The 26,932-nt window shown below is 37.9% G+C and overlaps 1 protein-coding gene across 11 annotated transcripts in view; it reads right to left on the bottom strand.

Moving 5' to 3' along the window:
* Window positions 1–26,932, bottom strand: part of CADPS2 (calcium dependent secretion activator 2) — a 326,390-nt gene that overhangs the window by 84,461 nt on the left and 214,997 nt on the right. For 7 of the 11 annotated variants that reach the window (XM_060777737.2, XM_060777739.2, XM_060777738.2 and 4 more), the window contains exons 16-19: window positions 23,964–24,087; window positions 18,633–18,653; window positions 10,963–11,066; window positions 2,375–2,531 (exon numbers count right to left, since the gene is read on the bottom strand). In XM_060777737.2, the coding sequence (XP_060633720.2) occupies window positions 2,375–2,531; window positions 10,963–11,066; window positions 18,633–18,653; window positions 23,964–24,087 (406 nt within the window). The remainder of the gene's footprint in view (window positions 1–2,374; window positions 2,532–10,962; window positions 11,067–18,632; window positions 18,654–23,963; window positions 24,088–26,932) is intronic. The other 4 variants (XM_060777740.2, XM_060777747.2, XM_060777745.2 and 1 more) reach the window with 1 other exon arrangement.

The following is a 26,932-nucleotide window of genomic DNA, read 5'->3' as shown; positions in this document are numbered from 1 at the left end:
ATGGATCTGGGCTTAATGGATGAGTCACTGTATTTATTAGTCCTCATAAACCTCAGATCAATAAATGTAAGAATAGGATATTCTCTCAGATGATCTTAATGAGTCAACTTTGCAAAGGAGCTATTTATGATAGATTACAGGCTAAAGTATGACTTATTTTGGATGCAATCCTTATGGAATGGACATCTGCCATATGCTTGAATTTCTTGAAGCATTCAGATGACCAGGACTGCTTATGAACAAGCACAACTGCTTTAATGTCATTCTGCATCTACATTCTGCATCTGTTCTTCTTTAATACAGATTGTGTACAGTATTAAAAGAAAAGGAGAAGATGGGCAATGAGGGAGGGTTAGAAATGAACTGGTAAGGGGGGGGGGGTCCATCACCTATGCCTTGTCAAATTTGGTGAAATAAGCAGTGCCACAGAATAGGCCATATCAGGAGAAAACTAGGAAACCAAAGGGTTGCTATTCTGTGATGAGGGAAAACATTAGTTGCTAAAGTTACCTAAATGACTTCTTATATCTAATTTATATTTTACCTACTGAGTGCACTGCCAAGTGGTTTCCACTGGCAGAAGCAATCACACAATATTCAATAGTCTGACCAATTTTGAACAAAATAGGACGCAAATTTTAATAGCTCCTTCCTATATGTCACAAACCTTCAATTTTGTTTTTAATAGAAGCTTTGGGAGGAAAAAAATATGGAATACAGAAGCATCAGGAAAGGGCATTTAACCTTTTCAATGCCCAGAACTTTCCTGCTCTTGAACTGGCTTCTCTTGCATTAAAAAGGCATCAGAACTATTAGCCCTATAATCATAATGGCTTAAGGTTCCCCCCCCCCCCAGCAACCCTTTATAACGTTGCTCATAATTGCTTCATTACATAACTATCCTTTCTATCATTTTAATGAAATGTCTTCCTCCTTTAGAATGGTTTTCACATAATCATTTAAAGTAACTACATACTTAATTGTTTGAAGGCAAGGAAGAGTGGAAACTCATGCCTTCCAATAATCTTTAACAGTAAGCTTTTGATGCATCAGTTTGATGTGAAGCATATTCATCTGGTCTGAAGGAAAGCACAGCATTGGCATAGTGCAGTAGTTCTCAACCTGTGGGTTCCCAGGTGTTTTGGCCTACAACTCCAAGAAATCCCAGCCAGTTTACCAGCTGATGGGATTTCTGGGAGTTGAAGGCCAAAACATCTGGTTGAGAACCACTGGCATAGTGCATTTTGAATTCATGGTAAATCTATGTTTTACAGGGCAACATAGCCACATTTTAACAGTTTCGGGTTCTGTTACTATTAGAGATATATTTCTGTGCATATACAGGCCTCCTTTCCTTTGTATAAGGTGTCTGCACTAGTTTCTGATAGATTCTGATAAAGCCCATGTATAGAAATTGGTATGAAGTTGAGTCTTATTTGAATCTGGATGATGGTACAGTAACCTTCCCCACATCTGAGGTAGTAATCAGTTTGGGGTGTCTACAACATGTTCTTCAACAGATCTCTGTCATCTGGTAGAGAGAGAAATCTGTGGGTTTCAAATGATCATCTGGAAGGCTAACAATAATGCCGGCCCTAAGCTATAGCTGATTGAGGTTATTGTTTTACCCATACTGGCTCTGCCAAAAATAAATCTGGTGGTCTCTGATTAACCATAATTTCAATTTGTTTAGACTAGTAATGTCTTATTCCTTCTTTAGAACCAGATACAACTCTTAAATCAGCTATGAACCATGGCTTAGATTATTGCCTTGTTTTGAAGTTGGTAACCAAAAGCTATAGTAGATAGCACAAGTAGAAGACCTTTGGAAAAGTTAGTTTCTTAGATTATTACTTTCAGTCCTCTAGCTAGTATGTACATCAAGCTCAAGAACACAACTGGAAATGAAGTGTTTTGAATAGCCACATAGAAATGACCTTGGGAAACAAATAAGGCTCAGTGAGACAGGTCTTGCATTTCTGAAATATTTAGTACTGAGTTTCAAGGTCAAAAAGAGATTTCATTCTAAGCCTGATATAATTTATCTGGATTTACTATGAATTTTGCATCTTGACAGGGCTGTTTTTTGGATGAGGGAGATATACACTATTGATTAGTAACTATCGTGCAGCCAAACTCTGTATTGCTTATTGTGAAGAAAATCCCATTGAATCTGATAAGGTTTATTACCATGTTAAAGTGCATCAGATGCAAATATTAAATGAATTTGAAGGAAGGCAGGCAGGAATAAAGGAAATAAATAAATTTATAACAATTTCTAATCTAAGTCATTCTGGATGCTAAGCTTACAAAGGACCTGAAAGGCAAGAAAAATCACAAATGTTAAAAATAATCAAATAATTAAGGAGCTTACGGTCATTTCTCAGGAAGTTATTTAGCAATTGGAAAAGGGGGAAACTATCCCAGGAATCTTGTGGCTGTGCTTCCAGTGCTGAATCCATGTCAACCACGAAAAGAGACCAGAATTTCTCTCCATGTTCAGCCAATAAATCTGGCCACCAAGCAAATGCCTGCATCATAATGCAAAGGTAGAATTATAAAGCTATAACATATACATTCTGGGGAAAAAAAATCAGTTTAGATTTTGCTCATGTATAAAATGAATGAAAGAATAAAAACTTGTGCCAACTTGAACACAATCACTATGGAAAAACTTAATGAAAATTCTAGGAAAAGTTGATTTCCCCCTTACATATCTTGTAAAGAGCCAAGGCAGTGCAGTGTTTTGAATGCTGGACTATGATTTTGGAGATTCACTCAGTCAGGGAAACTCATTGAGTGACCATGGGCAAGGTAAAGGCAAACCATGCCTGAAAACCCTGTGATAGGTTTGCCTTAAGAGTTGCCATAAGTCAGAAATTACTTGAAGGCAAACAACAACAAAAACAACAACAACAACAACAACAACAACAACTTGACATATACAAGTTAGATTCTGTGCAGACATGCAATTTGAACAACAAAGCATAATTACATTTGACATGGATGACTACGACGGTTTTAAATTGTGTATTTTAATATTTTGATAAATATTTTTTAATATTGATATATTGTATGTGAATTTGTGTCCCGGCATTGAATGTTTGCCGTATATATGCTGTGTTCCGCCCTGAGTCCCCTTCGGGGTGAGAAGGGTGGAATATAAATGTTTTAAATAAATAAATAAATAAACAGCTGAAACATTTTGACCGACTTAGAATAGTGTCCTTTTCCCATTGAGAAGTAAGCTTTTTCTATTCTAAAAGTTATTTTTAGTTCAAGTATTGCCAGTTTGCAAATGACAAGAAACACCTTAAAATAATTATTTCCCTTGTTGTATAAATTGACTCTTTTGAATGCTGGCAGTCTCAAATCATGTGTGTTATCTGAAACAGCTTTTCAGATGCGTGGGCTGAGATGTTATACATTTGTGGTCCAATACATATGGAGGATATCATGTAGGTGAAAGCTGATATAAATGAAAATAACAATGTCTTTTCTTTCTGTTTATGAGTATCTTCCCATGCTAATTTATGTAAATTTAATTCTTTGAAATGTATATGATTGACTAAGATTCCTTTAGGTCAGGTAGTAAGTGTTCATGTACACAAGATATATCCAGTAATTTTTTTTACCAATTACCCTACAACTCCTGTGCCACCTCTCTTGATATTTTGAAGGGTTTGTCAACTCTCTAGAGACTATTGGAGGAGGGAGGTGTCAAGGTTTACAGTGGAGAGGGGGAATCAATAAAGCAACCCCCCCCCCATTTCCCTCTGTGTTGCACTGCTGCATCCGACACACATTACTGGATACAATTCCATGTATACATTTGTGTAGCATTATTGAATAAAATTGTAGTATAGACTCTCCTGTTCTTTCCAGGACTTGCTTTTGAAACTTACCCTTCAAACATTTAGGTGAAATTGTAGTGTAAATGTATGCTGTCATCGTTTTATATGCTTATGTAGTGTGTATTTTATGTGTACAACACTTTGGAGTGCTTTTGTGAGCTGTCCCGAGACCCTTCAGGGAAATGGTGGTGGGATATAAATAAAACATCATCATCATCATTGGAATAGAAATTATCCTTAAATGGAAAAAGCAATCTGAGATTTTACGTTTACTCAGTTCTATAGGTCAAAAGTAACCAGGGAGTTATGGATCACACACAAAATATGGAAAGCTGGTACAGGTCCAGAATCCTATTTCAGCAAGTGTAAGGAAGTGTAAATATTTTTGTAATTTTTAAAAAAATAATTGTAGATACATGTGCAAAATAAATGTTATTAATACCAGTACTACAACTGTTACTATTACCATTACTACTACTACTACTACTATATTCCCCTTATTTTAAAATGCATAATTAAACTTTTGTGAGAATCTATGGGGCCTAAAGAGATTAAAGCCACCAGATCCCATCTGATCTAAGAACTGGGTCAGTTCTAGTTTGCAATTGGATTGAAGATCACCAATGAATATCAAGTGCATTAGGCTATATTTCAGAGGAAGGAACTGACAAAAAATATTTCTTGAGTTTTCCTTGTCTAAGAAAACTCTGTGAAACACATGAGCCTATAAGTCTTTGAAAGAAAAAAAGCAGCTAATAAATATTAACAACAACGAAACAACAACTGTATCACAGAGTAGGCATGGTCCTTATCAATATCATGGAAATACAGATGCTGACTTCACTAAAGAAGTTAAAGATTAAATGTATGATTTTGTTAGTGCAAGGCCTTGTTGGAAGCTTGTTTCACTTTCAGTGGTTGGACCATGCAGGGCGGGAGCATGATCAACAACTATATTAAATAAGTAACTAAAACAGAGAAAAGACAAGCCAGTTACAGATATCTAGACAGGCAAAAAAGATGAAGGCTAACAGTCTGATTTACTCATGACTCAATTGCACTATAGGGAATGAATGTCTGTCTCAGAGGTAGAATAAACAAAATAATACATTATAACATGGCTGTCATAGGACTGTTTTAATGCATGGGCTGGCTCTTAAGAGCTTGCCTTTACATATATCAATGTACTAAATATGAAGACCCATACTCAGTGGCAGAACACATACTTCATGTCCATAGATCCTAGGTTAATCTTCTCAGCATATTCACACAGGACTGTGAAAGAATGCTGTTGGAAAGTCACTGTCAATAATTACAGATAATATTAATCAAGATGAAGGATGGCTTTGATGGTCTGGGGACTAATCCCCTCTCTATAGGTTCCGTTATTTTCTTCAGATGAAGCAATAAGTGTCCCGAACGTATCTCCAGGTTTAATCTCTCCATGTTTTTCACTTTAAAAATGTTTGTGAATGTTTGTAGAGGTGAGAAGTAGAACTATTAGAATTCTTGAAGCAGATTTCTCATCTCAACTCCTCCACCCACTGTTTCATTTTTTTAGTGGAGCTGGTTCCTGGGTCGACAAAAATGGTGAGACCTATCCAAGTCCATGGGTTTGACTTGGATAGATCAATGGTCTGAATTAGTCTAAGGCAGCTTCTTATATCACAAGCTATCATTTGTATGCTATCAATCATTAAGATATACCATAGTTATTCTTTCTTGAATAATTTTAAAATACTAATAGAGAGTTTTGGAGAAGTTTTTTTAAAAAAGCAAACCACTATAAATACTTAATATAGAGCTTCTTATAACTGATTGTAAGAAATCCTGTATTGCCATGACTTCTATAGATATGAGAATGCCACCCTGAGTCCCTCTGGGTAGAGAGGGTGGGTTATTATTATTATTATTATTATTATTATTATTATTATTATTATGAATTATATTCCCATGTATCTGAATGTAATGAGAAATAAATCAGAAGAATTGTAAGAAGTCATTATACACAGGCTTAGGACCCAGGGAACTGAAATAATGCATCCTCCTATACCAGGTATGGGCAAACTTCGCCCCTCCAGGTGTTTTGGACTTCAACTCCCACAATTCTTAACAGCCAGTAGGCTGTTAGGCATTCTGGGGGTTGAAGTCCAAAACATCTGGAGGGCCGAAGTTTGCCCATGCTTCTCCTATACCAACCTGGCCACACACTGCCAACTTTGGAAGCTTTCCTCCAAATCCCTCTGCTTCTGCAGAAAGGTAGGTAAGAGAACCCTTTGGGTGGTGCCTTCCTATTTGTGAATTTTCTCTTCCATAGAGGCACATCTGACACCAGCCAAGTGTATTTACATTCTCTAAAGCTTTTACATGTATTTTCCTTGGCAACATGTCCTTGCCACATTTTGTTTGTGTGTTTAATCTTGCTTTTGTCAACTTCTTTTGAATCTCTGCCAAATGGTAGCATAAAAACCCTTTAAATAAGTAAACAACATCCTTGACATTTCTATGAAACTGATTTTTGTATGACATGGAAATCATGGCTTTTGGTAGAAAGGGAACAATGCTGGCGGCCTGAAGAGTTAGAGATCATGATATAGCTTTTACAATGATCTGAACACCCTCTAACATGTTACTTAAAGGGGCAAAGAAAATGACAGATACACATGTTAAAACTATAGGACATGATTCCAGTTGATTCACTTGAATCAGAAATTTAAAATAAAATCCGTATTTAAACTGATAAAAATGAAATGGAGCACCCTCTTAACTCTTTATAAATGTTCAGCAGAACTGAAGCACAAAGCACTTTCAGATTTTTGATTTATTATATCTTCTAACTCTTTAGTTTGATTATAAATTCCCTTTTAAATAAATGTTCAAAATAAAAGAATGTTGTCCAAAAGCCTGTACATTCCATTCTCATCTCTATATTACTCTGTAAAGCAATTTCGCAGGGAGACTAATTTTCCCTGAATTACAGGAATACTCTTGACCCCCTTTTGATTCAGTGCTGCCCAAGAATAAAGTGATGAAGCTAGACTGACAAATGCAATAGAAGCAAAATTGTTCCATCAAAAGGAATACAACAAGACACCAAGATGAAGGCAATTAGAGATTTAGCACATGCATGCTAAGAGGAAGAGGAAAATGCACTGTATGAGATTAAAGGATGATTTTTTAAAGTTTATTTGGCGACTATTCATAATTTATATTACACCATATAGCAACAGTTGCTACATCTGCAATTTGAATGACCACACTGCAATATTCAGCAGTGGATTAGTTTTTCTGATGATATGCCAAGGACTGGGATGGCATAAAGTAGGCTTGGGCCTGGATCAGTTTAACCAAAATTGATTTGTAATATTCAGTGGTCCATTTTGTGTAATCCCCTGAAAACAGAATGGGGAGGAGGGAACCGAAAAGCTGGGCAAGACGGATCAAAAGAGCTGGATTTATCGGCTACCAGAGAGGATGGAGTTAGGTATGCAATATAACTGAGGCAGGGGTCTGCTGCAGGGTTCCTGGAGAAGATGGGATTACCTGCAGTGCCTTTTTCCCCTCCCTGGCAGTGAAGTGTCCGTTTCTTTTGGGAAAGTTCCCTAGGTTCCTCCTCCACAGAGGGCCCTGCTGAGAACTCGCTTTCCCAGGAGCATTTGCATGGGGCAAGCATTGAAAATTCACGGTTACTCTCGAAGCATGATAGGAATTGAAGTTTTCTCTCTATGTGTTTTTCAGCCAATAAAAGGCCTGGTTGTATCCATACTTTGATTGGCTGAGAATGGACACAATTGGCAATGACAATTCCCAGAACCCTCTCTTGCGGTTTGACTTATTTTTTAAAATGTTATGGTAAAAACTTCTAATTCTAAAAATTCAGTAGATTGGTGAATTGTTCTGAAATGTGGCAGGCCTGCTTTTGTAAATGGGGTCCAAAACTGAGGTAGGTTTCATGCAGAAAGTCCTTTAAATGACTGAGGATTGAGCCTTTAAAGTTTCCCATTGTAGCCAATGGGCCAAATCGTTGCTGAATGAAAATGGCAACACGCCTTCCAATTTGAGTAACCTTCCCAGTAAAAATAAAGAGGGGTTAGCCAAATATAGACCTAAAAATGACATGTCTCATTGAATTGCACAAACCTAGCATAAAGCATGTATCCTCTCTCTACAGTTCATATTGAAAGACAAGTTAGTCACTTGCCAGATTCCTTCACACTATCGAGCTGACATTGGCACTCATACTGGAAGATTGCCAGTACCTGTGGCAAAATATAATTACAATGGGATTTATGTATGATACTCAGAAACTTTCAACTTTTACAACCTCTTCACACGGGCTGCTGGAATTGCCTTGCATTGTGGAGAATTGTGTGTCAGCTGTGCGGGGGGGGGGGGGGGGCTTAGAAAACTCGTTGTTCCACTCCCCGCATCACCTGGGTTACCAGGAAGCTGGTCCTATGGGGGGAAGCGTCGACCACATTTCTTTCCTCATTGCTTCCAGCTTATACCACCTCTGCGGCATATGCCAGCTCCACTCTAGTTGACCCATGGATGTCTTGCTGGAAGGTCAACTACATCGTGAGATGGGAGCTGGAGAGCTCTGTGGGGCAACTAAGGCTGAACTGGCATATGCCACCAAAACACGTGCCAATTCCAGTGACTGCTGGGGGGATGGAAGTGGGGAGCCCATCACCCTACTCCCTGCATCACCTGGCTTACCAGGAAGCTAATGCTATGGGGGGGGGGGGGGAGGGGGGGAGGGAAGCATCGACTGTGTGTCTTTTCCCCACTGCTTCCGGCATATGCCACCGCTGCGGCATATGCTGGCTCTACTCTAGATGACCCATGAAGTCTCACTGGAAGTTCATCTGCATCGTGACATGGGAGCTGGCGAGCTCTGTGGGGCAACTAGGGCTGAATCGGCATATGCTACCAAAGTAAGCCCTGTCTGATGAGGTTGATGTTTTAAAATCTGTCAGTTCCCCACCACTTGAGGTAGGTACATAAATGTTGGCTCATCAGTAGGAAATCCTAAAGAGAATGTAAACCTGTAACTTGTTGAAAGCCATGGTAGTGATTGAACTTAAAAGGCACATTCCAAAACTTAACTCCAGTGGTCTATCCGTGATACCAAGTTAAATAAATAAGCAACAAGAAATTTAAGAAGGAAAATGAGAAACATGGAAAAAGAAAATTATCAGTGAAAAAACAGATGTTTAATGAATATAACAATCCCATGCATAGAACATGAAAAAATGCCCTGGTTTGGTTAGGATGGATTACATACCTCTTTTCCCTGGGGGGAATCCATGAAGTATGGTAGAACAGGGGGGAAAGTTTACAGTATTAAAACATGAGTTTGATACCGATAAGTAGTGAGTTCTCCCCCCACTCCCCAATGCTGAACATGGCACACAGTTACATAGAATCTTTAATTTTTTGTGTGTCAGGAGCGACTTGAGAAACTGCCCAGGGGACACCCAGATGTTTTATGTACCATCCTGTGGGAGGCTTCTCTCATGTCCCCACATGAGAAGCTGGAGCTGACAGATGGGAGCTCACCCCACTCCCTGGATTAAAGCCGCTGACCTTTCAGTCAGCAGTCCTGCCTGTACCACTGGGGGCTCCTAATGCTGTCACTATACTTTCAAGTAATACTGCCTGCAGTGAGACACATTGTAGTTATCTCCCCATTTCACCTTTAGAGTGTACTCTGACTTTATTTTTTTAAAAATGCCACGCGTACGTTCTATTTATTATTATTTTTTCAGAAGCAAAATGTATAATAAAATCGTACTGTAAAACTAAAATACAGCTGGCCCACTGTATCAAGAGAATCTACCATCCATTCCTTGAAAATATTCAAAATAAAAATTCCAAAGAGCGAATCTTGATTTTGCTATTTTATATAAGGGACACCACATTACTATGTCATTATATATAATAGGAGTTGGGTATCCACAAAGTTTGGTATCCATGCGGGCTCTTAGAATCAAATCCTAGATAATACGTACTAAGGGCCTACTGTAATAATGTACTTTTCAAAGTAAACAGTGTTCGTTGTAGAATTTCCTGTCACTCTTTTTGTTCAAGAAAAGTTTAACTTCAATGAACTTTTGCGGAAAAATAATCTGCATATATATTTCATTAAGTAATTATTTAGAACATAATAAAGTGACAATACTAGTGGTGAAGAATGCCACTTGGGAATTCATTTCAAATCACTGAAGCAGCTGTTTCTTGAGTATAAAATAAAATATCCATAACAAGTTCACACATGACAGATGCAAGCTAAAATCTAGAATTGTCAGTGTGAAATAAAAGCAGATGTTTTGAATGATCATATTTATAGACACTGCACCTTAGCTTACCATTTTGTATGCCTCACAGAAAAAGAACTATGCCACTTTTTATTTGAAAAATATGAACTTCTTTCCAAATAGTTCTGGAAGTCATAATTAGATAACTGATCAAACTTTTAAAATGCTAACAAGAATGCTATTAATATATGTGAATAATTTTTTGTCCATTTTGTTTTTAAAAAGCAAACTTTAAATGTTCAACTGTGTTATCTGCCTGCTGTGGAAGTTAGGAATATCTCTCAAAACAAATAGGATTTTGTATCAGCAGAATGTGTGCTCATTCAATAAAAAGTGGTTACTTGTGGATTTTACCCAGATTTTATAATAAAAATGACAGCTTACACAATATTAGCCATGGTTCTCCCTCTCAATTGCTTCTGCTTCATTTAAGCTCATTCTCATTTTTAGTGACAGATGAAAAGTTGGGCTATTTGAACTCTGTTCTTCAAAGAATCTCGGCACCAATGGCTGAAGGCATCTTTCCCCTTTTCTTCCATTTTACCTGGTGTTTATTTTTTTATTTTAAAATGTTGAAACCAATGCTTATTCAAGGGAAAACAGAACTAGAGCTTTATTTCACTTCACTTTTCATAACCTTCAAAACTATTATGGTGCCGCAAATGTGAATTGCCTTTAACATATGTCAGAGGCTTTAGCGGTAATGGTTTTTGACAGAATTGCTTCACACTGAGGCTGTACAGGGTGGCTATCAAGCATTATTGTACAGCTAATGCCGTTATCCTCACCTCTGAATGGTGCTCTTCGTTCTGCTGTAGGACTTCAATGCAGAGCTCTGCTAAATGAATAACCTCTTCCAGCTTTTCCGAAGGAGAAGCTTGATTCAGTGTCTCTGCAGTGAAAAGGAATATACAAACCAAGATGATTGAAGCTAGGAAATGGAAGCTGGGAGTGAAAAAGGTTTCAAAGAACTGAAACGACACACAACAACACAATTTCAAGAGGTTTCCAATGCCTAGCACTAATGCTTTTAGTGAAAAGAATGGTACTTGTTACTTTGACAGAATTACACATGTAAATAAAATATTCTACCAAAGGAACTACTTCATAATTTATTTATTTGTTATTAGTAACATTTATACGAGATCCAGAGTGGTTTAGTAGTTTGACTATTGGACTAGAACTCTGAGAGAACAGGGGATCAAACTCTACCAAATCATGGAAACCTACTGGGTGGGCTTAGGCAAGTCATTCGTGTTTGCCATAGGGTTTTCATACATCAAAAATTACTTGAAGGCACACAACATTTATATCCCAATGTTCTTCCATGGCACATATCTTTTTCTTATGGTAACAAACCTGTGAGACAGGTCAGGGCTAAAACGTTTCATGGCTCAGCTAGTTCTCCCAAGTCACAGCCCAATAGTCTTAGCAACCACACCACAATGGCTTATTTAACACGTGGGAATAGATAGGCACATATAAGGTTGCTAAAGCTAGCTGCTGGGTCCCATGTCAACAGAGTGGTAAATCCAACTGTTTTAGTAGGCATTTAAAAGAGTTATCCAAGGTGTTGAAAAAATGAAGATAGGTTTCAATGCTGTGGAAACTTCCTTTGTTGTTCAGACCAAACCCAGACAAAATCTCACTTTCACAAAGGTCACCAGCCACCACTATTAGATGCTCAACTTCTGCACCAAGCAAGTTCTAATCCTCTACAAGGTCACCTGCACAAGGAAAGCAGATATTTTGGCTCTGTCCTACATTGCTTACAATGTACCCTGATGGTTGAATCATCAAACTCAATAAGTATCACTATTCATGTTTCCTAGACAATTCTATTTCAAGTATGTCTAATCTAAACATACAGCTATGTTTAAAATGCTCTCAAAGTTGGAAATGAAAAACGGATCCCTTCAAGCTACTATATACTTCACACATCTAACCTGTTATTTGAAGTGGATGGTTTTACTAAAGTAATGAAAAAGAAAAAAAGGGAGAGTACCCGCACACATGTAATAATATAATAATATAATATAATATGATGTAATATAATATAATATAAGCTGGGTCGCAGAGAAAAAAACAATTAGCTTTAAAGACATTAGCTAAACTAAATTGTTTTTAAAAAGATAGAAGAAACCACAGCAGTAAAGATACTCTTTGTAGATAGTAGGACATTTAGTTTGGGTGGAAGACAATGCTTTCAGGTAAATACAAATATTAGATATGTTAGCACTTTGTATTTAATGTGTGTGGCATGTGTACACAGATGGCTGACCAGTATGCCTGTACTGTATTTCTTGATCTCAGCAGGGATCTTGCTGGACTTCAAAAAGTAGTAAGTAAAAATGTTCCCCCTCAAATATACTACAAAGACTATTTTTCAACCTACCTTTCTCCCAATAAAAGGACTCAAGGAAATTTAAAAATTAAAAGTAATGTTTATTGGCATGAGGCATATGTCCTAACTGAAATAAAAGTAGTAAGGAGGGGTCTAAGGATGGAATTCTTTGATTTTTTTTAAAAAAACAAGTAATTTTAGCATTTTCTCCCTGCTATGAGAACATCTTCAACAACCAGTTTTAAAGCCCATTCACAATTCAAGACTTATTATGTGCAATATTTATACCTGGTTATTTTGCAAAGAAAACAAGATTTTCTGCACAGGGAATAGCATTTTATATGCTGAAAGTAATATTTCTAGAGAAAAATTATGTTTGGCATAAAATAATTTTGTTTCCCATGCAGAATAAGCTGTCTGATTCATATATATTAACCATGTGTGAATTTTGCACAGTAAACCGTTTTCTTCAGTGCATAGTACAAGGTGTTTCAAAATGATGGACCCAATTTCAAAGCTGTGTATTTCACAATGCAGAAAGTGACAATTCTACAAAAAGTTATAAATGGTTTAACTGGTTAACAAGTTATCAAGTTTTACTAAGTATTTTAAGCCAGAAACAAATCTAAAAGATAGCCCTGCAAATGGGGAATTGGGCCTTATGTTGCGGGGTCACCATCTTGTGAATGACTTGAGGCTAGGGGATGTTTACATGCTGGGAGATGCATTTAGTGATAATCAATGAAAACTCTATGCCCCACCATTTCAAGTAGTAAGTTTCCTTCATGGTTGATTCATCGTTACAGAGATATAGTGATTTCAAATTTGTACTGAAAATTCTGATTTCTGTGCAAAAAATCATGCGTAAATTTTGCTTAGACTAAGTCACGAAGTGTTGAAATTGTCATCAACCCAGGATTTTTCTCATCAAGGATTCTTAATGGTTTATCAAACTTGTTTTCTTGACATATTTTAAAATATCTTCAAACATTCTTTCTATTTCTAGAGGAGACCATGTTAAAATTGCATCATATGTAAAAATTGGGGCGGGCGGGTTACTTCTTATTTGTATTTGCTTTCATGGAGCTCCGTGGCTAGCTGGCGCAGTGATGACAACCCTAACCCTTCCTCTGCTCTGATAAAGCTGGCTTAAACAAACAAACAAACAAACAAACAAAACCCCAACAACTATGGGTTAATCATCAGAAGTAGCTGTTTCTTAAGGCAGCTTTCTGTTTGAGGTGAATCTGTGATTTTTGGTGGCTATGTACATGCTCCTAGTTCCACCTTGGTGGACTGTGCCCATACTCACTCCCCTTCTGTTTTCTCCCCCATTTTGACTTTCCCCCCAAATCTTGTCTTTTTACCTCACCATTATTTTTCCTGCTGAACCACACACATTTTCACTGCTGTGAAGAATATATCAGCTGTTCTCTTGTGTTCGTCATGTGAACACAGCCCTCATGATTTTAAGCTGAAGTAGGGCTGCACTTCTCATACTTCCTCTGAATTCATATTGCAAACCCTGCCGTTGGTTGCTTGTACAGTGGACAAGCAACAGAGTTCCTACCTGAGTACAGAAGGTAGTTTGTATGGATTCTACATAATCAGATTACTTTGATAGGGCAGATACTTTCAAATTCTTTTATTAAAAATGTATTAAAGCACAACTAACCCAATACACTGACAAAGTTGTTAAAAACCACTATTATTTCTGCATTTAACAACACTATCTGATCACTGGAAATCTATAGTTTCTGAAACAAAGAAAATAAAATGTGCTACAAAATGATGAACTGGCTGCTGAACTGATCACAAATAAGGATCACATGCAGAGCAAATCTTTCCTTGCCAGGAACAAAGTAAGCTTAGGACTCACCGATTTCCATAGTGGGAAAAGCTTTTTTGCTCTGATGTCTGACTATTGTGCTAGGAAATGGAGATTGGTATCCAACAAGACATTTACAGTGGACAATTTATGAATTTTGCCCTTTATTTCTTCAGTGAAGTGAATATGTGCCAAGAGCTTTAAATTGCCAGAGAAGCCCTCTCACCAAATGCACAAATGGCTCTACTCTGCCTTCCGTTCAATAGTGCTTGTAGTGCTCTTGTTTTCCTTCAGACAAGTCCTTGTGAGCTTGGAGGGCATTTACATGCAGCCATTCTTTTTAGAAAACCTGTCGGTAAAAGACCTCATTAAAGAGGTACAAAGCTTTTGAGCAACTGGTCTGGATAGAAGTCTCTCATTGTCCTTTTCCCTGGCTCTCCTCTACCCCCACCTCCTTCACTATGTTGCTGTTTCTTCTCTCCCTTTTCTTTCTCATGAATGAATTTGCACCACTCTACCCATTCACACTTGGCTATCACAGTAACCTTTTCTCCAAGCTAAGGTTCAAAACATCTGGTCGGAGCACTATCTTAGATCCCAACATTATCATAATCCCATAAAACAATTGCACCATTTCAACGAAAACTCTCCTTATTCCAATTTCTTCCACTGCACTCCATCAACTTGCTAAGGTAGATTTGGGTACAATCATACAATTTCTAAGCTCATAATTAGGAACAAAATTGAAAACTGAATGTTTAGGACACAAAAGCACATTTTTAAAGAAACTCTTCAACTATTAAATTTGGGATTGGGGGGTGGGGGAGCTAAATTAAAAAATTAAAACTAAACTACACCTGTGGTTGCATGTGCCGAGTTTTGGTATTAACATTCACAATTTTACAACTCCTTTTGGTCTAATTTATCTCTTCTCTAAGTTAATAAAAACATCTGACAATGAAAGTTTTTTTTTGCTTAGCCCTCTGACTGAGGAACTCAATATTTTACAGACTATTATATATAGCTGGCCAAAGATTGAGGTCTGTAGGAGAGTCCCTCAGGTGTCCAACTTCGATGTCGGTGAGATGCCCTGGTTTTGCAGTGCACTTCCCTTAGATCAGTGGTTCTCAACCTGTGGGTCCCCAAGTGTTTTGGCCTACATCTCCCAGAAATCCCAGCCAGTTTACCAGCTGTTAGGATTTCTGGGAGTTGAAGGCCAAAACATCTGGGGACCCACAGGTTGACAACCCCTGCCTTAAAGGGTTGTTGTAAAAGGAAAAAAGCAGGCCCAGCTTGCAGAAGCTAAGGAGAAAGGTGGGTGGTGTAACAGGCAGCCTCACAGCCAGAAGTGCAGTTTGATTGGCTAATGAAATTGGAGGGAAAAGCTCAGTAATGAGATGGGTGGAGCCAAAGGCAAAGAGAAAGGAGCAAGGCAGCCATTTTAGGATGAGTTAGGAGTTTGGTGGGGAAGAGACAGAAGTTTGAAAGGGAAGGAAGAGTTTTGGAACTGTTTACCTCTTTGAGGATAATAATAGGCCTCTATAGTGATTAGAATGGTGTGGAAGGAAGGGAGATTTTAAAAGGTTTAAAAGATTGTGTTTGGATTTCTGTGTGTAACTTTGTTTTAAGAAATTCAAGATAAAAGTACCATCCTCTGTAAGAAGTAAAGCCTGACAAGTTATTTGAAACGCATACTGACTGTTCAAAATAAACAACCTTTTCTTTTTTATTCCAACTGAGGTCTTTGTGTGCCTTTTTAAACATTTCATTGGGAGGGTGTCTTCTGAAACAGGTAGAAGGTGGTTTGCAAGCATTCCTGTGAGGATTTTCCCAGTGAAGGTTAAAAGGCACGTAAAAGACCGAGTCACTGAATAGCGGGAGATAAATGGATGTTTAGAACATGGGGATTGGAGACCTGTTACTAAGTCCTAAGAACTGATCTAACCTCCTAGTTTGGCCATTTTTAAAAGCAAATACTGTCCTCATTTTTATGGTTTTCCTAAGAAATCAGATGAACTATGCTTGTTTTAAAAGCTAAAAATAGTGGAATTTGCACCACCATGGGTTATATAAAAGCCATCAATCATATTGTAACATCCATGATATGCTCACATAAATTCTTTAATTATTTGTTTATAGCAACACATTATAGGCATCCAAGGCAGATTTCCTTTTCCTCTTGCTTGAGATGCCTCTATTTCCAAGGAAATCAGTGGATGTTACAAGGGTGACACAAAGCAGAAGAAATGTAGATTTAGTTTCCATGTTATTAAAAGGAAACAGTGCCTAAGTTGGTAATTTAATTTTCACCAGGATCAAAATGCTTTGAAAAGAACAAAAAACCCTGTTACAGAAACCCGGCCTCTCCTAGGAAGGAGGAGAACTGAGAGCACAACCCTGTCAGCAGCTCCCTTTTCACCACTCCCACAAATATCACTCAAAGCTATCACATCACCACCTTGGCTGTCTTTGAAAATGGAAAGTGACCTTAACCTCAGGAACATCACCAAGGCAACCCTTCTCTTTGCTGAGGCGCTTGTCATTTATGCCGCTGTAGCACCAAGAATCCACACATACACACACAAAAGGGGGGGGGGGGAGATTCCATTGTGCCAGGCACTGCATGCACATATCACAGAAGCCAGGCATTGACAGGCATCCATGGTAAGATGCGTGCAGCCACATACAGATATATATATATTCTCAGCCCACCCACAGCCAGGAAAAATGCTCTCCACTTGACACATGCCAGCCAACTGTGCACATCACTGCTCCAATTCTGCTCTTTCTTTCTTTCTTCCCACTGAACATGCTGGGCCCACGTGGACAATGCTGGCCTCCTTTCCATCTTCTGAAGAATTGAAATCTTGCTCAATCTGGTTCCTAAAATTCTAGTTACCATTAAGAGAAATGCTTCAGCACTGAAGCAATGTCTCGAAGAATGCACAGTCAGACTTCATAGCCTAGTGATAAGGACCATAGTTTTTATAGCAGAGTAATTTAGAATGATGATTCCTTATTTTGTTCTTTCTTTCTTTCCTGGGGGAAGAATGGCAATTTGGCAAACTGTTATTCCCCCTGTCCCAATTCTGTCTTAATTTGAGGGCCAATCACACATTAATTATGTAGTACAGAAGAAAGAAGAAAACTTAAATAACATTATTGGAGAGATGAAATTGGCTGCAACAGATCAGAGAGATCTAGAAAGTGTTCTAATGCTATTAGATCACTGCGTGCAGGAGAACTCTAGCTATTGAATTTCCAAGAGGTCTGTCTGAAATCTGGAAGAAACAATCTAGTAATTGGTTTGCTGTGAATTTTCTGAGCTGTATGGCCATGTTCCAGTAGCATTCTCTCTTTATGACATAGTTAAGCTTATGGTAATCAATGGGCTTCAGAGCTGAGTTAAATAATGCTTTCCCACCTCTTAACTCACTTTTCATTTATGTCACTCCATTAACAAGATCCCAAATATGTTTCCAAATATTACATTACTTCCTGGAACTACACCCTTTGGACTAGATATAGGACAATCAGATTCTTAGATTCTTCAACACTGAACCCTAGAACATTAAGGAAGAAGGCTTGGAAGCATAGTATTTTGTGAGTTATTGTAGGTTTTTCGGGATGTATGGCCATGCTCTAGAAGCATTTTCTCCTGATGTTTTGCCTGCATCTGTGGTAAGCATCCTCAGAGCTTGTGAGGTTTGTTGGAAACTAGGAAAATTGGGTTTATATATCCGTGGAAGGTCCAGGGTGGGAGAAAGAACTCTTGTCTGTTGGGGCAAGTGTGAATGTTGCAATTGGCCACCTTGATTAGCATTTGATGGCATGACAGATTTTAATTATGACTTGTTACTGCCTGGGAAATTCCTTTATTGAGAGGTGATTAGGTGTGTCTGGAGTTCCCTTGTGTTTGAGTTTTGTTTTTATTTACTCTTATAATTTTAGAGTTTTTTTAGTACAAGTAGCCAGATTTTTTTATCATTTTCCACTTTTACTACAGATGTGCAACAATACAAGTGTGGGCACCTTGCAGGACTTTTAAAACTGGAACCCAGAAGTCCTTACTCTCTGAATTTTTAAGAGAATATAGGACAGAAGTTATATCTATCTTTGAAAATATTGCAGCCTATCAAACACACTTACTTCACTGTAAGACCCACTGAATTCAGTGAGATTTACCTGTGAGTGGACATGCATAGAATTGCACTGTTAAATGTACAACATCAATCCAACACTCAACACTTCATTGTAGGCATGCATACAATTAACACAACAATCACCTGGATCCTTTTCATTTGTGGCTTAAACATAAAAAAGAGTAAGGAAAAATCAGAAAACCAGAAATTATTATTTTATCTTCACTATGTAAATAAAACTTCACACCCCCATTACACCCTTAGAAAAGTAAACTGGTTAAAATAAGATATTATAAAATATTAGAATAAAATGTCCTGGTAATCGTGTTTTTTAATCAGGTAGACATGAACGGAGGAAATTTATTTATTTATTTAAGATATTTGTACCCTGCCCTTCTCAACTCCCCCCCCCCCCGGGGGGGGGGGCACCTCAGGGCGGCTTACAGACAATAATAACCACAGACAATAATGACATTTTCAATAAACCAGGCTATAATAATTGCATTTATATCCACATTAAATCTTTCTATACATAAAAACCATAAATGGACAGCATTAAAAAACCATTTGAAACCAAAACAAAAATTCTACTTTTTTATGGGCTTAATGTCCTCAGTATGATCCTTGGTTAAGTGATATCTGGTTAACAAAACTCTGCATTTTGAATGTCCTTGGTCAAATACGTTGTCTATTCTGCTAAAAATATGGTTGCAAAGTCTTTTGTTGAAACGCAGCAAGGTCATGGACATTCTGAATTAAAAATACACATCTAATGAAACTCTGTGCAGTGAAAAATTGGATTGTAAGCCCTATAAATTATATATAACAAGCATATTTTAAAGTCTGACTCATTTTGAATTATTTCATTTTACTTTTCCTAGACTGGATTTTAGGATCTACCCTTACCTACTGGAAATATTATAGTAATACTGTATTAGAAAAAATAGGCATTTAAAGACATTATGAGATACTGCAGGCTTATCTTCAGGGCCAATAGAAACTTGCTTTAGCCCTCATCCAGAGAGATGGAATATTGCAGTTCCCCAGAGTTATTCTGCTGCAGAACAAGGTATATTTTTATGACACTGAATGGTTGCAAACAATGTGCCTGAGTGAAATTCCCAGGATATGTTCAGGTTTTTTTCTCGTTTTTTTAAATAAAAAAATACAAACAAAATGTACCCAATTAATCTATTGGGTACATTTTTCAGAGAGGCAACATTGGCAATGACTGAAATTGAAAGTTCCACCTCAATTAAACCTTTCAGAGTATTGTAGAATACCTGGATTAATCCCTATTGAATAAAAATGGGTTGAGTCTAAATGAGTATAATAAATAAATAAATAAATAAATAAATAAATAAATAAGGCTTAAGCAAATGATGACTAACATGTGAATAGGTATATTTTAGCTGGGAATAACAAGGGATGTATCTCCATGAGTTTTTGGTTTAAAATATGAAGAATGCATTGTACACTGTGGGGACAGAAAGGAAGTGCTATTTCCTAAATCTAACTAGTCTTAATAAAAGTAGAGTTTCTGAACCAATAACCTTTACATTACGTGTTGACATAAGATTAAGTAATTTCCTCAGTGAACCTGCTCTAGCTGGGATTACCAGTTGTTAAGTAGTCTAAGGACATCATCACACTGGGCTCCTGAAGCTGGACAACAGCAGGGGTATTTGGCAGGCAGCGTGGCAAATCCATTGGGCAGCTGGGGAAAATGTTGTCCCATGCCCCACTTTCCTCATCACATGGGAGAAAGCATCACCGTGTGGCTTCTCCCCATTATTTTCAATGAGAACACGGGAAGCCTGTTAGGATGCTTCCTCATCATACGACATAAGGCTACTTCCGCCGGAAATAGACTTATGTCGTATGATGAGGTGGTAAGTTGGTGGTGATTATCTCTGTACCTCGAGAAACCTGACTTGGTCATGGTGGTCCACATCTTAGTTACATTCAGACTGGATTACTGCAATGCACTCTATGTGGGGCTGCCTTTGAAGATGGCCCAGAAATTGCAAGTGGTGCAAATGTTGGTAGCCAGGCTACGAATGGGTGCTAATTATAGGGAATGGACAACACCCCTATTAAAACAGCTCCACTGGTTGCCAATAAGTTTCTGGACCCAATTCAAAGTGCAGTTTATCACCTACAAAGCCCCAAATGGTTTTGGTTCTGCCTATCTTTGCGGCTGCTTTTCCCCCTATAAACTGGCATGGACCCTTAGATAATCCGAGGGAGCCCTTCTTTCACTCCCGCTACCATCCCAAGCATGGTTGGTGGGGACGAGAGAGAGAGGGTTTTCTCAGTGGTGGCCCCTTGGCCCTGGAATTCCCTTCCCAGAGAGATTAGGCTAGCACCCACTCTGTCTACCTTCCGTAGGGACCTTAAAGCATGGTTATTTCAACATGCATTTGGAAATTATTAGGCCCCTGTCTACAATTGCCCAGACCCAATTAACTGTCAGACCAAACTCAGCACTTTACCCCCAGCCCTAGCCCTACAATTTATTTTTACACAAGCCCATGCCCAGCCCCCATTATCTTGATTGCCCACTACAGTCCTGGTTTTGGTTTTTGAGACTGGTTTTGATTTATTTTAGAATATTTTATATCTTATTGTTTTAATTGTCTAATTAGCTTGTCATATGTTTATATGTGTTTTAATTGTGTTTTTATTTGGATAACTGTGTTATTATTGGGCCTCATCCTACTTGTGAGTCACCCAAGTCCCTTCGGGGAGATGGTGGCGGGATATAAATATAAAGTTGTTGTTTTTGTTGTTATTGTTGTTATTATTATTATTGTTACTATATCTCAACAGAGCCCCTAAGTTTACTAATCTATACAAATATAGCCTTTGTGAGGAGTTCAACTTTCTTATACTTCTATAAAGTTTTAGAGGATATAAGAGGAACAGGTTTTTTATCCCACACTGAAATTCCTTTTCTGACTTTCAGTCCAGTCTTGCTGACTTCTTTCAGAAACTTTCTATTTTTACACCAATTATTCTAAACAAACTTGTTAAAAATCAAGATAATTGAACAGCAAAGCCCCTGCTGAAATTATGCATCAGATGCTAGCTGAAGGTGAAAAGGTATCTTTTTCATTTTCTAAAAGATCTACACACATCCTCCTTCATTTAAACACAACACGATATCTTAATTAATTATGATAAACTGGTTACTAAGGGGCTTTCATGTTGTTATTCCCATGGTATAATATTGGTTGCTATAGTGATGAGATGGCTTTTGGAGGGTTAATCACTAAAGAGATTGGGTAACTCATATTTGTCAGTGATCTTGAAGAGAGAGAAATAAGTTAAAACAAATTGTTAACTGCACCAACCACCTTCCTTTGTCATTTGCTTTTGATAATTTATTGCTGTAATTTCAGCTATGCTAAAAATAAGATGAAGCTTGGGGAAGAGAAGACAAACAGGTAAAATAATCTGAAGAGATGGAGTAAGCTTATCTTTTGCAAATCTAGAAACTAGAACACAAACCAGTGGATTGAAATGATAGAAACAGAGATTCCACCTAAACATTAGAAACAATGTTATTACTGTAAAAACCATTCAAGAGTGGGAGGTCTTACCTCAGAGGGTGGGGCATTTAGACCTTTGGAGATCTACAGAAGTTGGAGGTGGATATTTTGTATCTGCTTTAGTTGTGTATTTCTGCATAGAATTTGTACTAGATATCTCTTGTGGTATATTCCAACTCCAAGACCCTATCTATATCCATCAATGGGTTGGTGACGATAGTCTCAGTTTTAGTCTGAAGTTACAAGGAGCTATCCAAGGGGCAAATATGGTTCAGAATCTTGGAGAATCCCTTTTATAGTCCAGACCCAAACCAAAAATGGAGTCATTGACCCATTGACATTGGAGACAACAGTCTCCACTGTGGATATAGTGCTGCCGATATTTTATATGCAAATAGACCACATCGAAAATCATCTAAAAATCTCAGCAAAAGATAATTATAGCAACACACAAAATTGGAAATACATCTAGTATACTTCATGATACATCTAGGTGTACACTCCAAATATACCTATTTTAATGATATTCAAATCCCTCAAAAGAGCAATATTAAAATAGAGTAATACTAGACACATCCTTATTATGACAAAATGTAGTTTAGCTAATGTGGAATAAACAACGGATGTCTAACATTTGTGGAAGTGAAATTGCTCTACCTTAAGCCTTAGCTGCTGCCAGTAAGGTGATTTATCAACCTAGAATTCAAATGTTTTTTATCTAATCATGGTGATATATAAAACCTTTTGGAATGCAGAAGAGATAACAATAGATCAATGCTATCATATATTTCTATGCAACTACAATGGAGGCCATCTTTATCAAAGAACAACAAATGCTCTCTGGGTTGGAGTCAAAACTTTAGAGGAGCTATTATCTAAAGCAGTGGTTCTTAACCTGTGGGTCCCCAGGTGTTTTGGCCTAGAACTCCCAGAAATTCAAGCCAGTTTACCAGCTGCTAGGATTTCTGGAAGGCCAGGAAATCTGGGGACTCATCGGTTGAGAACCACTGGTCCCACCCCAAAATATCTTCAATATCTTGAATATGCAAAAGTTCAGAACACTATCCAGAATAGGTTTATTATCCCAATGACATTTGAACAATTAGCCTCAACTGAAAAGACAACAACAACAATAATAAAGGAGCAATACAGCTGAAGGTGTTGCATACAACAACAATTATCTTTACTATATGGTTTTCAGTTAGGACAGATTGGCATCTAGACAAATGTAACACAAGGTCAACATTACGTTTGCTTGTATGATGGCTTTGATTCCACAACCAAACTATTACTAAGCAGTTAGGATCTCTTAAGCAACTAACAGTAATAGCAGATACAACTGCAAAATCTGAGCGGCAGCAGGGGGATGCAAAAATCCACTCCTTTGACTGGAGGAAACTTTTCTCTATTTTTAATCTATGAATGAGTCCACTGGTAAAGATTCTGGCTGGATTTTGAAATGTTTCTGGTTCATCATTCATTGAGAATTAAGGACCAGCCATGTAAATGGAACTATGTGAGGGCTGGTAATCCATTGCCTTGATTGCCAGTGCCAGGAGCTTCTTCTTTATGCAGAAAGTGATTGAGTTCAAATGCCAAAACTGGACAAGAGAGTGCCTTCTACACTGGGCTGATCTGGGCCAGTTTATGAGACATAAAACTGCCCTTAGAATAAAGGACAAAGGACAACTTCATCACAAAGCAAAAATCACTCATTCAAGCAAGGTCCCAGGAGGTATATTAAAGCAATGAATAGGAAAAAGCTCAGCAGTTCACCAGCTGAGATTTTAATGAGTTATTTCCCCTTGCTGCGGTGCAGGTTTTGCTCAGAAAAGAGAAAAGGCTGCTCACAAAATATATTCTCAGTTAATGGGCACCAATAGCTTTTACAGCCACTACAGTAGCTGATCACTGCACTAACCTTCTATTTTGGCATAATCTGTAAGCCGAGTGTAATTGATCAAGGCTGCTTTCTCCAGACATTTTCTAACCACTTTCTTCACTTCCTCTGCTGGTATGGGAGTGGCAATGTCCTTCATTAAAACCTGTGACAACGACAGTCATGGTGGTAGTACTTTGTCAAACATATTACCATATTCCCATCAAGGAAAAAAAATGATGAAGATATACTAATGGTTCATTTAGGTGTGATAATAATTGGAGACTGAAAAGAAACAATGCTGTTAATAGACTGCCTATAAATCTCTGAATATATGAGCTAAAATAATCATTTAGGTCATAATGAGTTAAGCACATCCATAGACTGAGGTGCCTGTCACTTTGTCTAAAGAAAACACAAGACTGAAATAACAAGCATGAGAGTGCTGTAAGTGCTTTACACACTTGGTATCAATAATCCTTATAACAGACTACATAATAGGGTAATATACTTATAACAGGGAGAAGAGACAGCAGCTTGCCTCCAGAAATTCACAATAGAATAAACTTGTGAATCTTTACAGTGCTACAAGACACACTGACATTTTTATTGAATGTAGCCGAGTCAGAAAATAAGGTAAAGTTGTCCAAGATGTTTACAAAAGCATGTTCTGGTAAAAGTCATCAGGAACTGTTTGTTCCTGTACCGTACTGCCTACAATTCATGTTTTTTTTAAAATTCAACATGAGATGATGTACCCAGAAGACATTCCACAGGGAAAGTCTTGAGAAAAGCTCTAATTGTTCTTGGTGGGTGTCTTTAAGGGTGCTTCTTCTTTTTGAGAAATGCTGAACAGAAACAACTGAAGGCACCATCCAATTAGCCTCACAGTGACATTTTCCAAAAACAAATCTACAGCCTAACACAACCTGTATTAAATGGGTGCCTGCCAGTGCTAGTCCAGTGCTTCTTGAGCTATTTTATCTGGATGATAAGCAAGTTGAACTCCAAGTAATCAGGACATTCTGTTGATGTGTCTTCAGGTCATTTCTGATCTTTGGCAGCTCAAAGCAATATTCATGGGGTTTTAGGAGACTGAGTGTGGGTCACTCACCCAAGGTGGGTCTCCATGGCTGAACAAAGATGTAATGCATTGTTCAAACCACTACACAATGCTGGTTTAGGTACTATATTTTATTAGAAATGTTCATTTCTTTCCTGGAAACTCAGGACTGGTGGCTGATGGCTTTTAGATGGATTTTGGTCTAGGGACCACCAATTTGATTAACACTATGTTAGCTGATATAAGTAAGTCTCATGAATATCAGTGTGCATGGTTATGCACAAAGGTGTCAGGTTGGGGAAGCTTAATCTAATATATCATGTTAAAACTCAGTGGTAAACAATAATTCACTTTTATAGACAAGACATGAGTTTTCAAGGCATTCAGGCCAATACATTATTGAGGTGGACCATGAATCCATGCCTTATGAGACTACAGAATTACTTCACAGTACTATAGGAGAACCTGTGGCCATCAGATGTATATGAACTCCAGCTATCATCTTCCAAATGCTTACCCATTATGAAGGATGATAGCTGTAGTAATTGATCAATACATCAAAGAGGTTCCTCACATTCAGTTCTAGAGGTTGGGTTATTTTGAGCAGAATGCAGTAAAATGCCAATTCTACTATGAAATGTTGCAGAAATGAATGTATGCATTACTCTTTTGTGCTAAATACTGTTGCTTATAACAGGTATATTTGAATGGCTTTTAAAATTACATTTCAAGATGACTGGCTGAAAAATACATCAGAGGAAGAGTCTTAAGAGTGGAAGGCTCTTTTTCATCTTTTAGTATTGACAATTAAGTTGTAGATCTGGAAAAAGTGCAAACCAGGGCAACCAAACTGACAGGAACATAATCCCAAAGCAATTATGAAGACGAATGGATTATGATGACTGAAGCCCTGTAACATGCATTACGCCTAACACCAGTAGAGTAGGAGCATGAGAAATGTGACTCCCTGGATGTTGCTGAACTGAAACTCCCATTAGTCCTAGAGAGCATTGCCAACAGTGGGAAATGTTCCTTGGACAACAACACATGGAAGGCTGAAATACATAAAGTAATGCACGTAAGAAATAAAATACTGGATATGATCTTCTCCTTTTGAACATCCCCCTTATATCCCCAATTATTCAAACCCCATCCTTCCTGTGTTAAGGAAGGGGACTTCTGTTCACATTTTTGGAAGGTTACCAATTGTGTGGAGAGTTGCGATCATGTTGAATATGAGTAGAAATACCTGAGAGATCTCTCCAATCTATGTGGGAAGGACGGGGTCTAAAAGGACAAGATGCTACATACAGGCATCTAATGGATATGGTCAGCACACACAACACCTGTGTTCCTTACATATGTAATGTGATCCTATTCAGAGTAATGAATGAGAGTGGTGGAGAAGTAGGAATCTTATAAAAGTATGAATGGAATAAAGGAAAGGGTAAATTTAATGGGGAACAGGATTGTGGGAACAGGGTGGGAACAGGATGAGGCACCCATCCCAATTTTTAGGAGGAGTGTCTGGTTTTATTTCTTGGCTTAGAAAAAGCCTCAACTGAGGTGAATGCAGCCTAAACTGCTTCCTTAACTCCCTGATCCATTTATGCATGGCCATCAGAGTACACCTTATTTTCCTAAAAATAGCAATTGAATGAAAATGAATTAAAGGATTTGTCATTTCCAGATAGATTTTTCTTATAAAACGAATCGCAATTTTTGTAGGTAAACACAGTATAAGCGTGATCCCTATTATGGATGTTTTCCCATCAACGTTATAGAATGGAGGCTATTCGTCCAATTGTTTCTTACAGAATTCCAGGAAATGTAGTTTAGTGAAGTCAAGGACCTCTGAGAATTCCAAAGGCTCCACCCTGAACTACACTTCCCAGAATTCTGCAGGAACAACTCAGAAAATAGGCAGATAATAGCCTCCGTTATATAA

Source organism: Anolis sagrei, chromosome 5 (assembly GCF_037176765.1).
Source record: "Anolis sagrei isolate rAnoSag1 chromosome 5, rAnoSag1.mat, whole genome shotgun sequence".
NCBI classification, from domain to species: Eukaryota; Metazoa; Chordata; class Lepidosauria; order Squamata; family Dactyloidae; genus Anolis; species Anolis sagrei.
The sequence above is the reverse complement of the archived record's forward strand: the minus strand, read 5'-3'. Positions and strand labels throughout refer to the sequence as shown.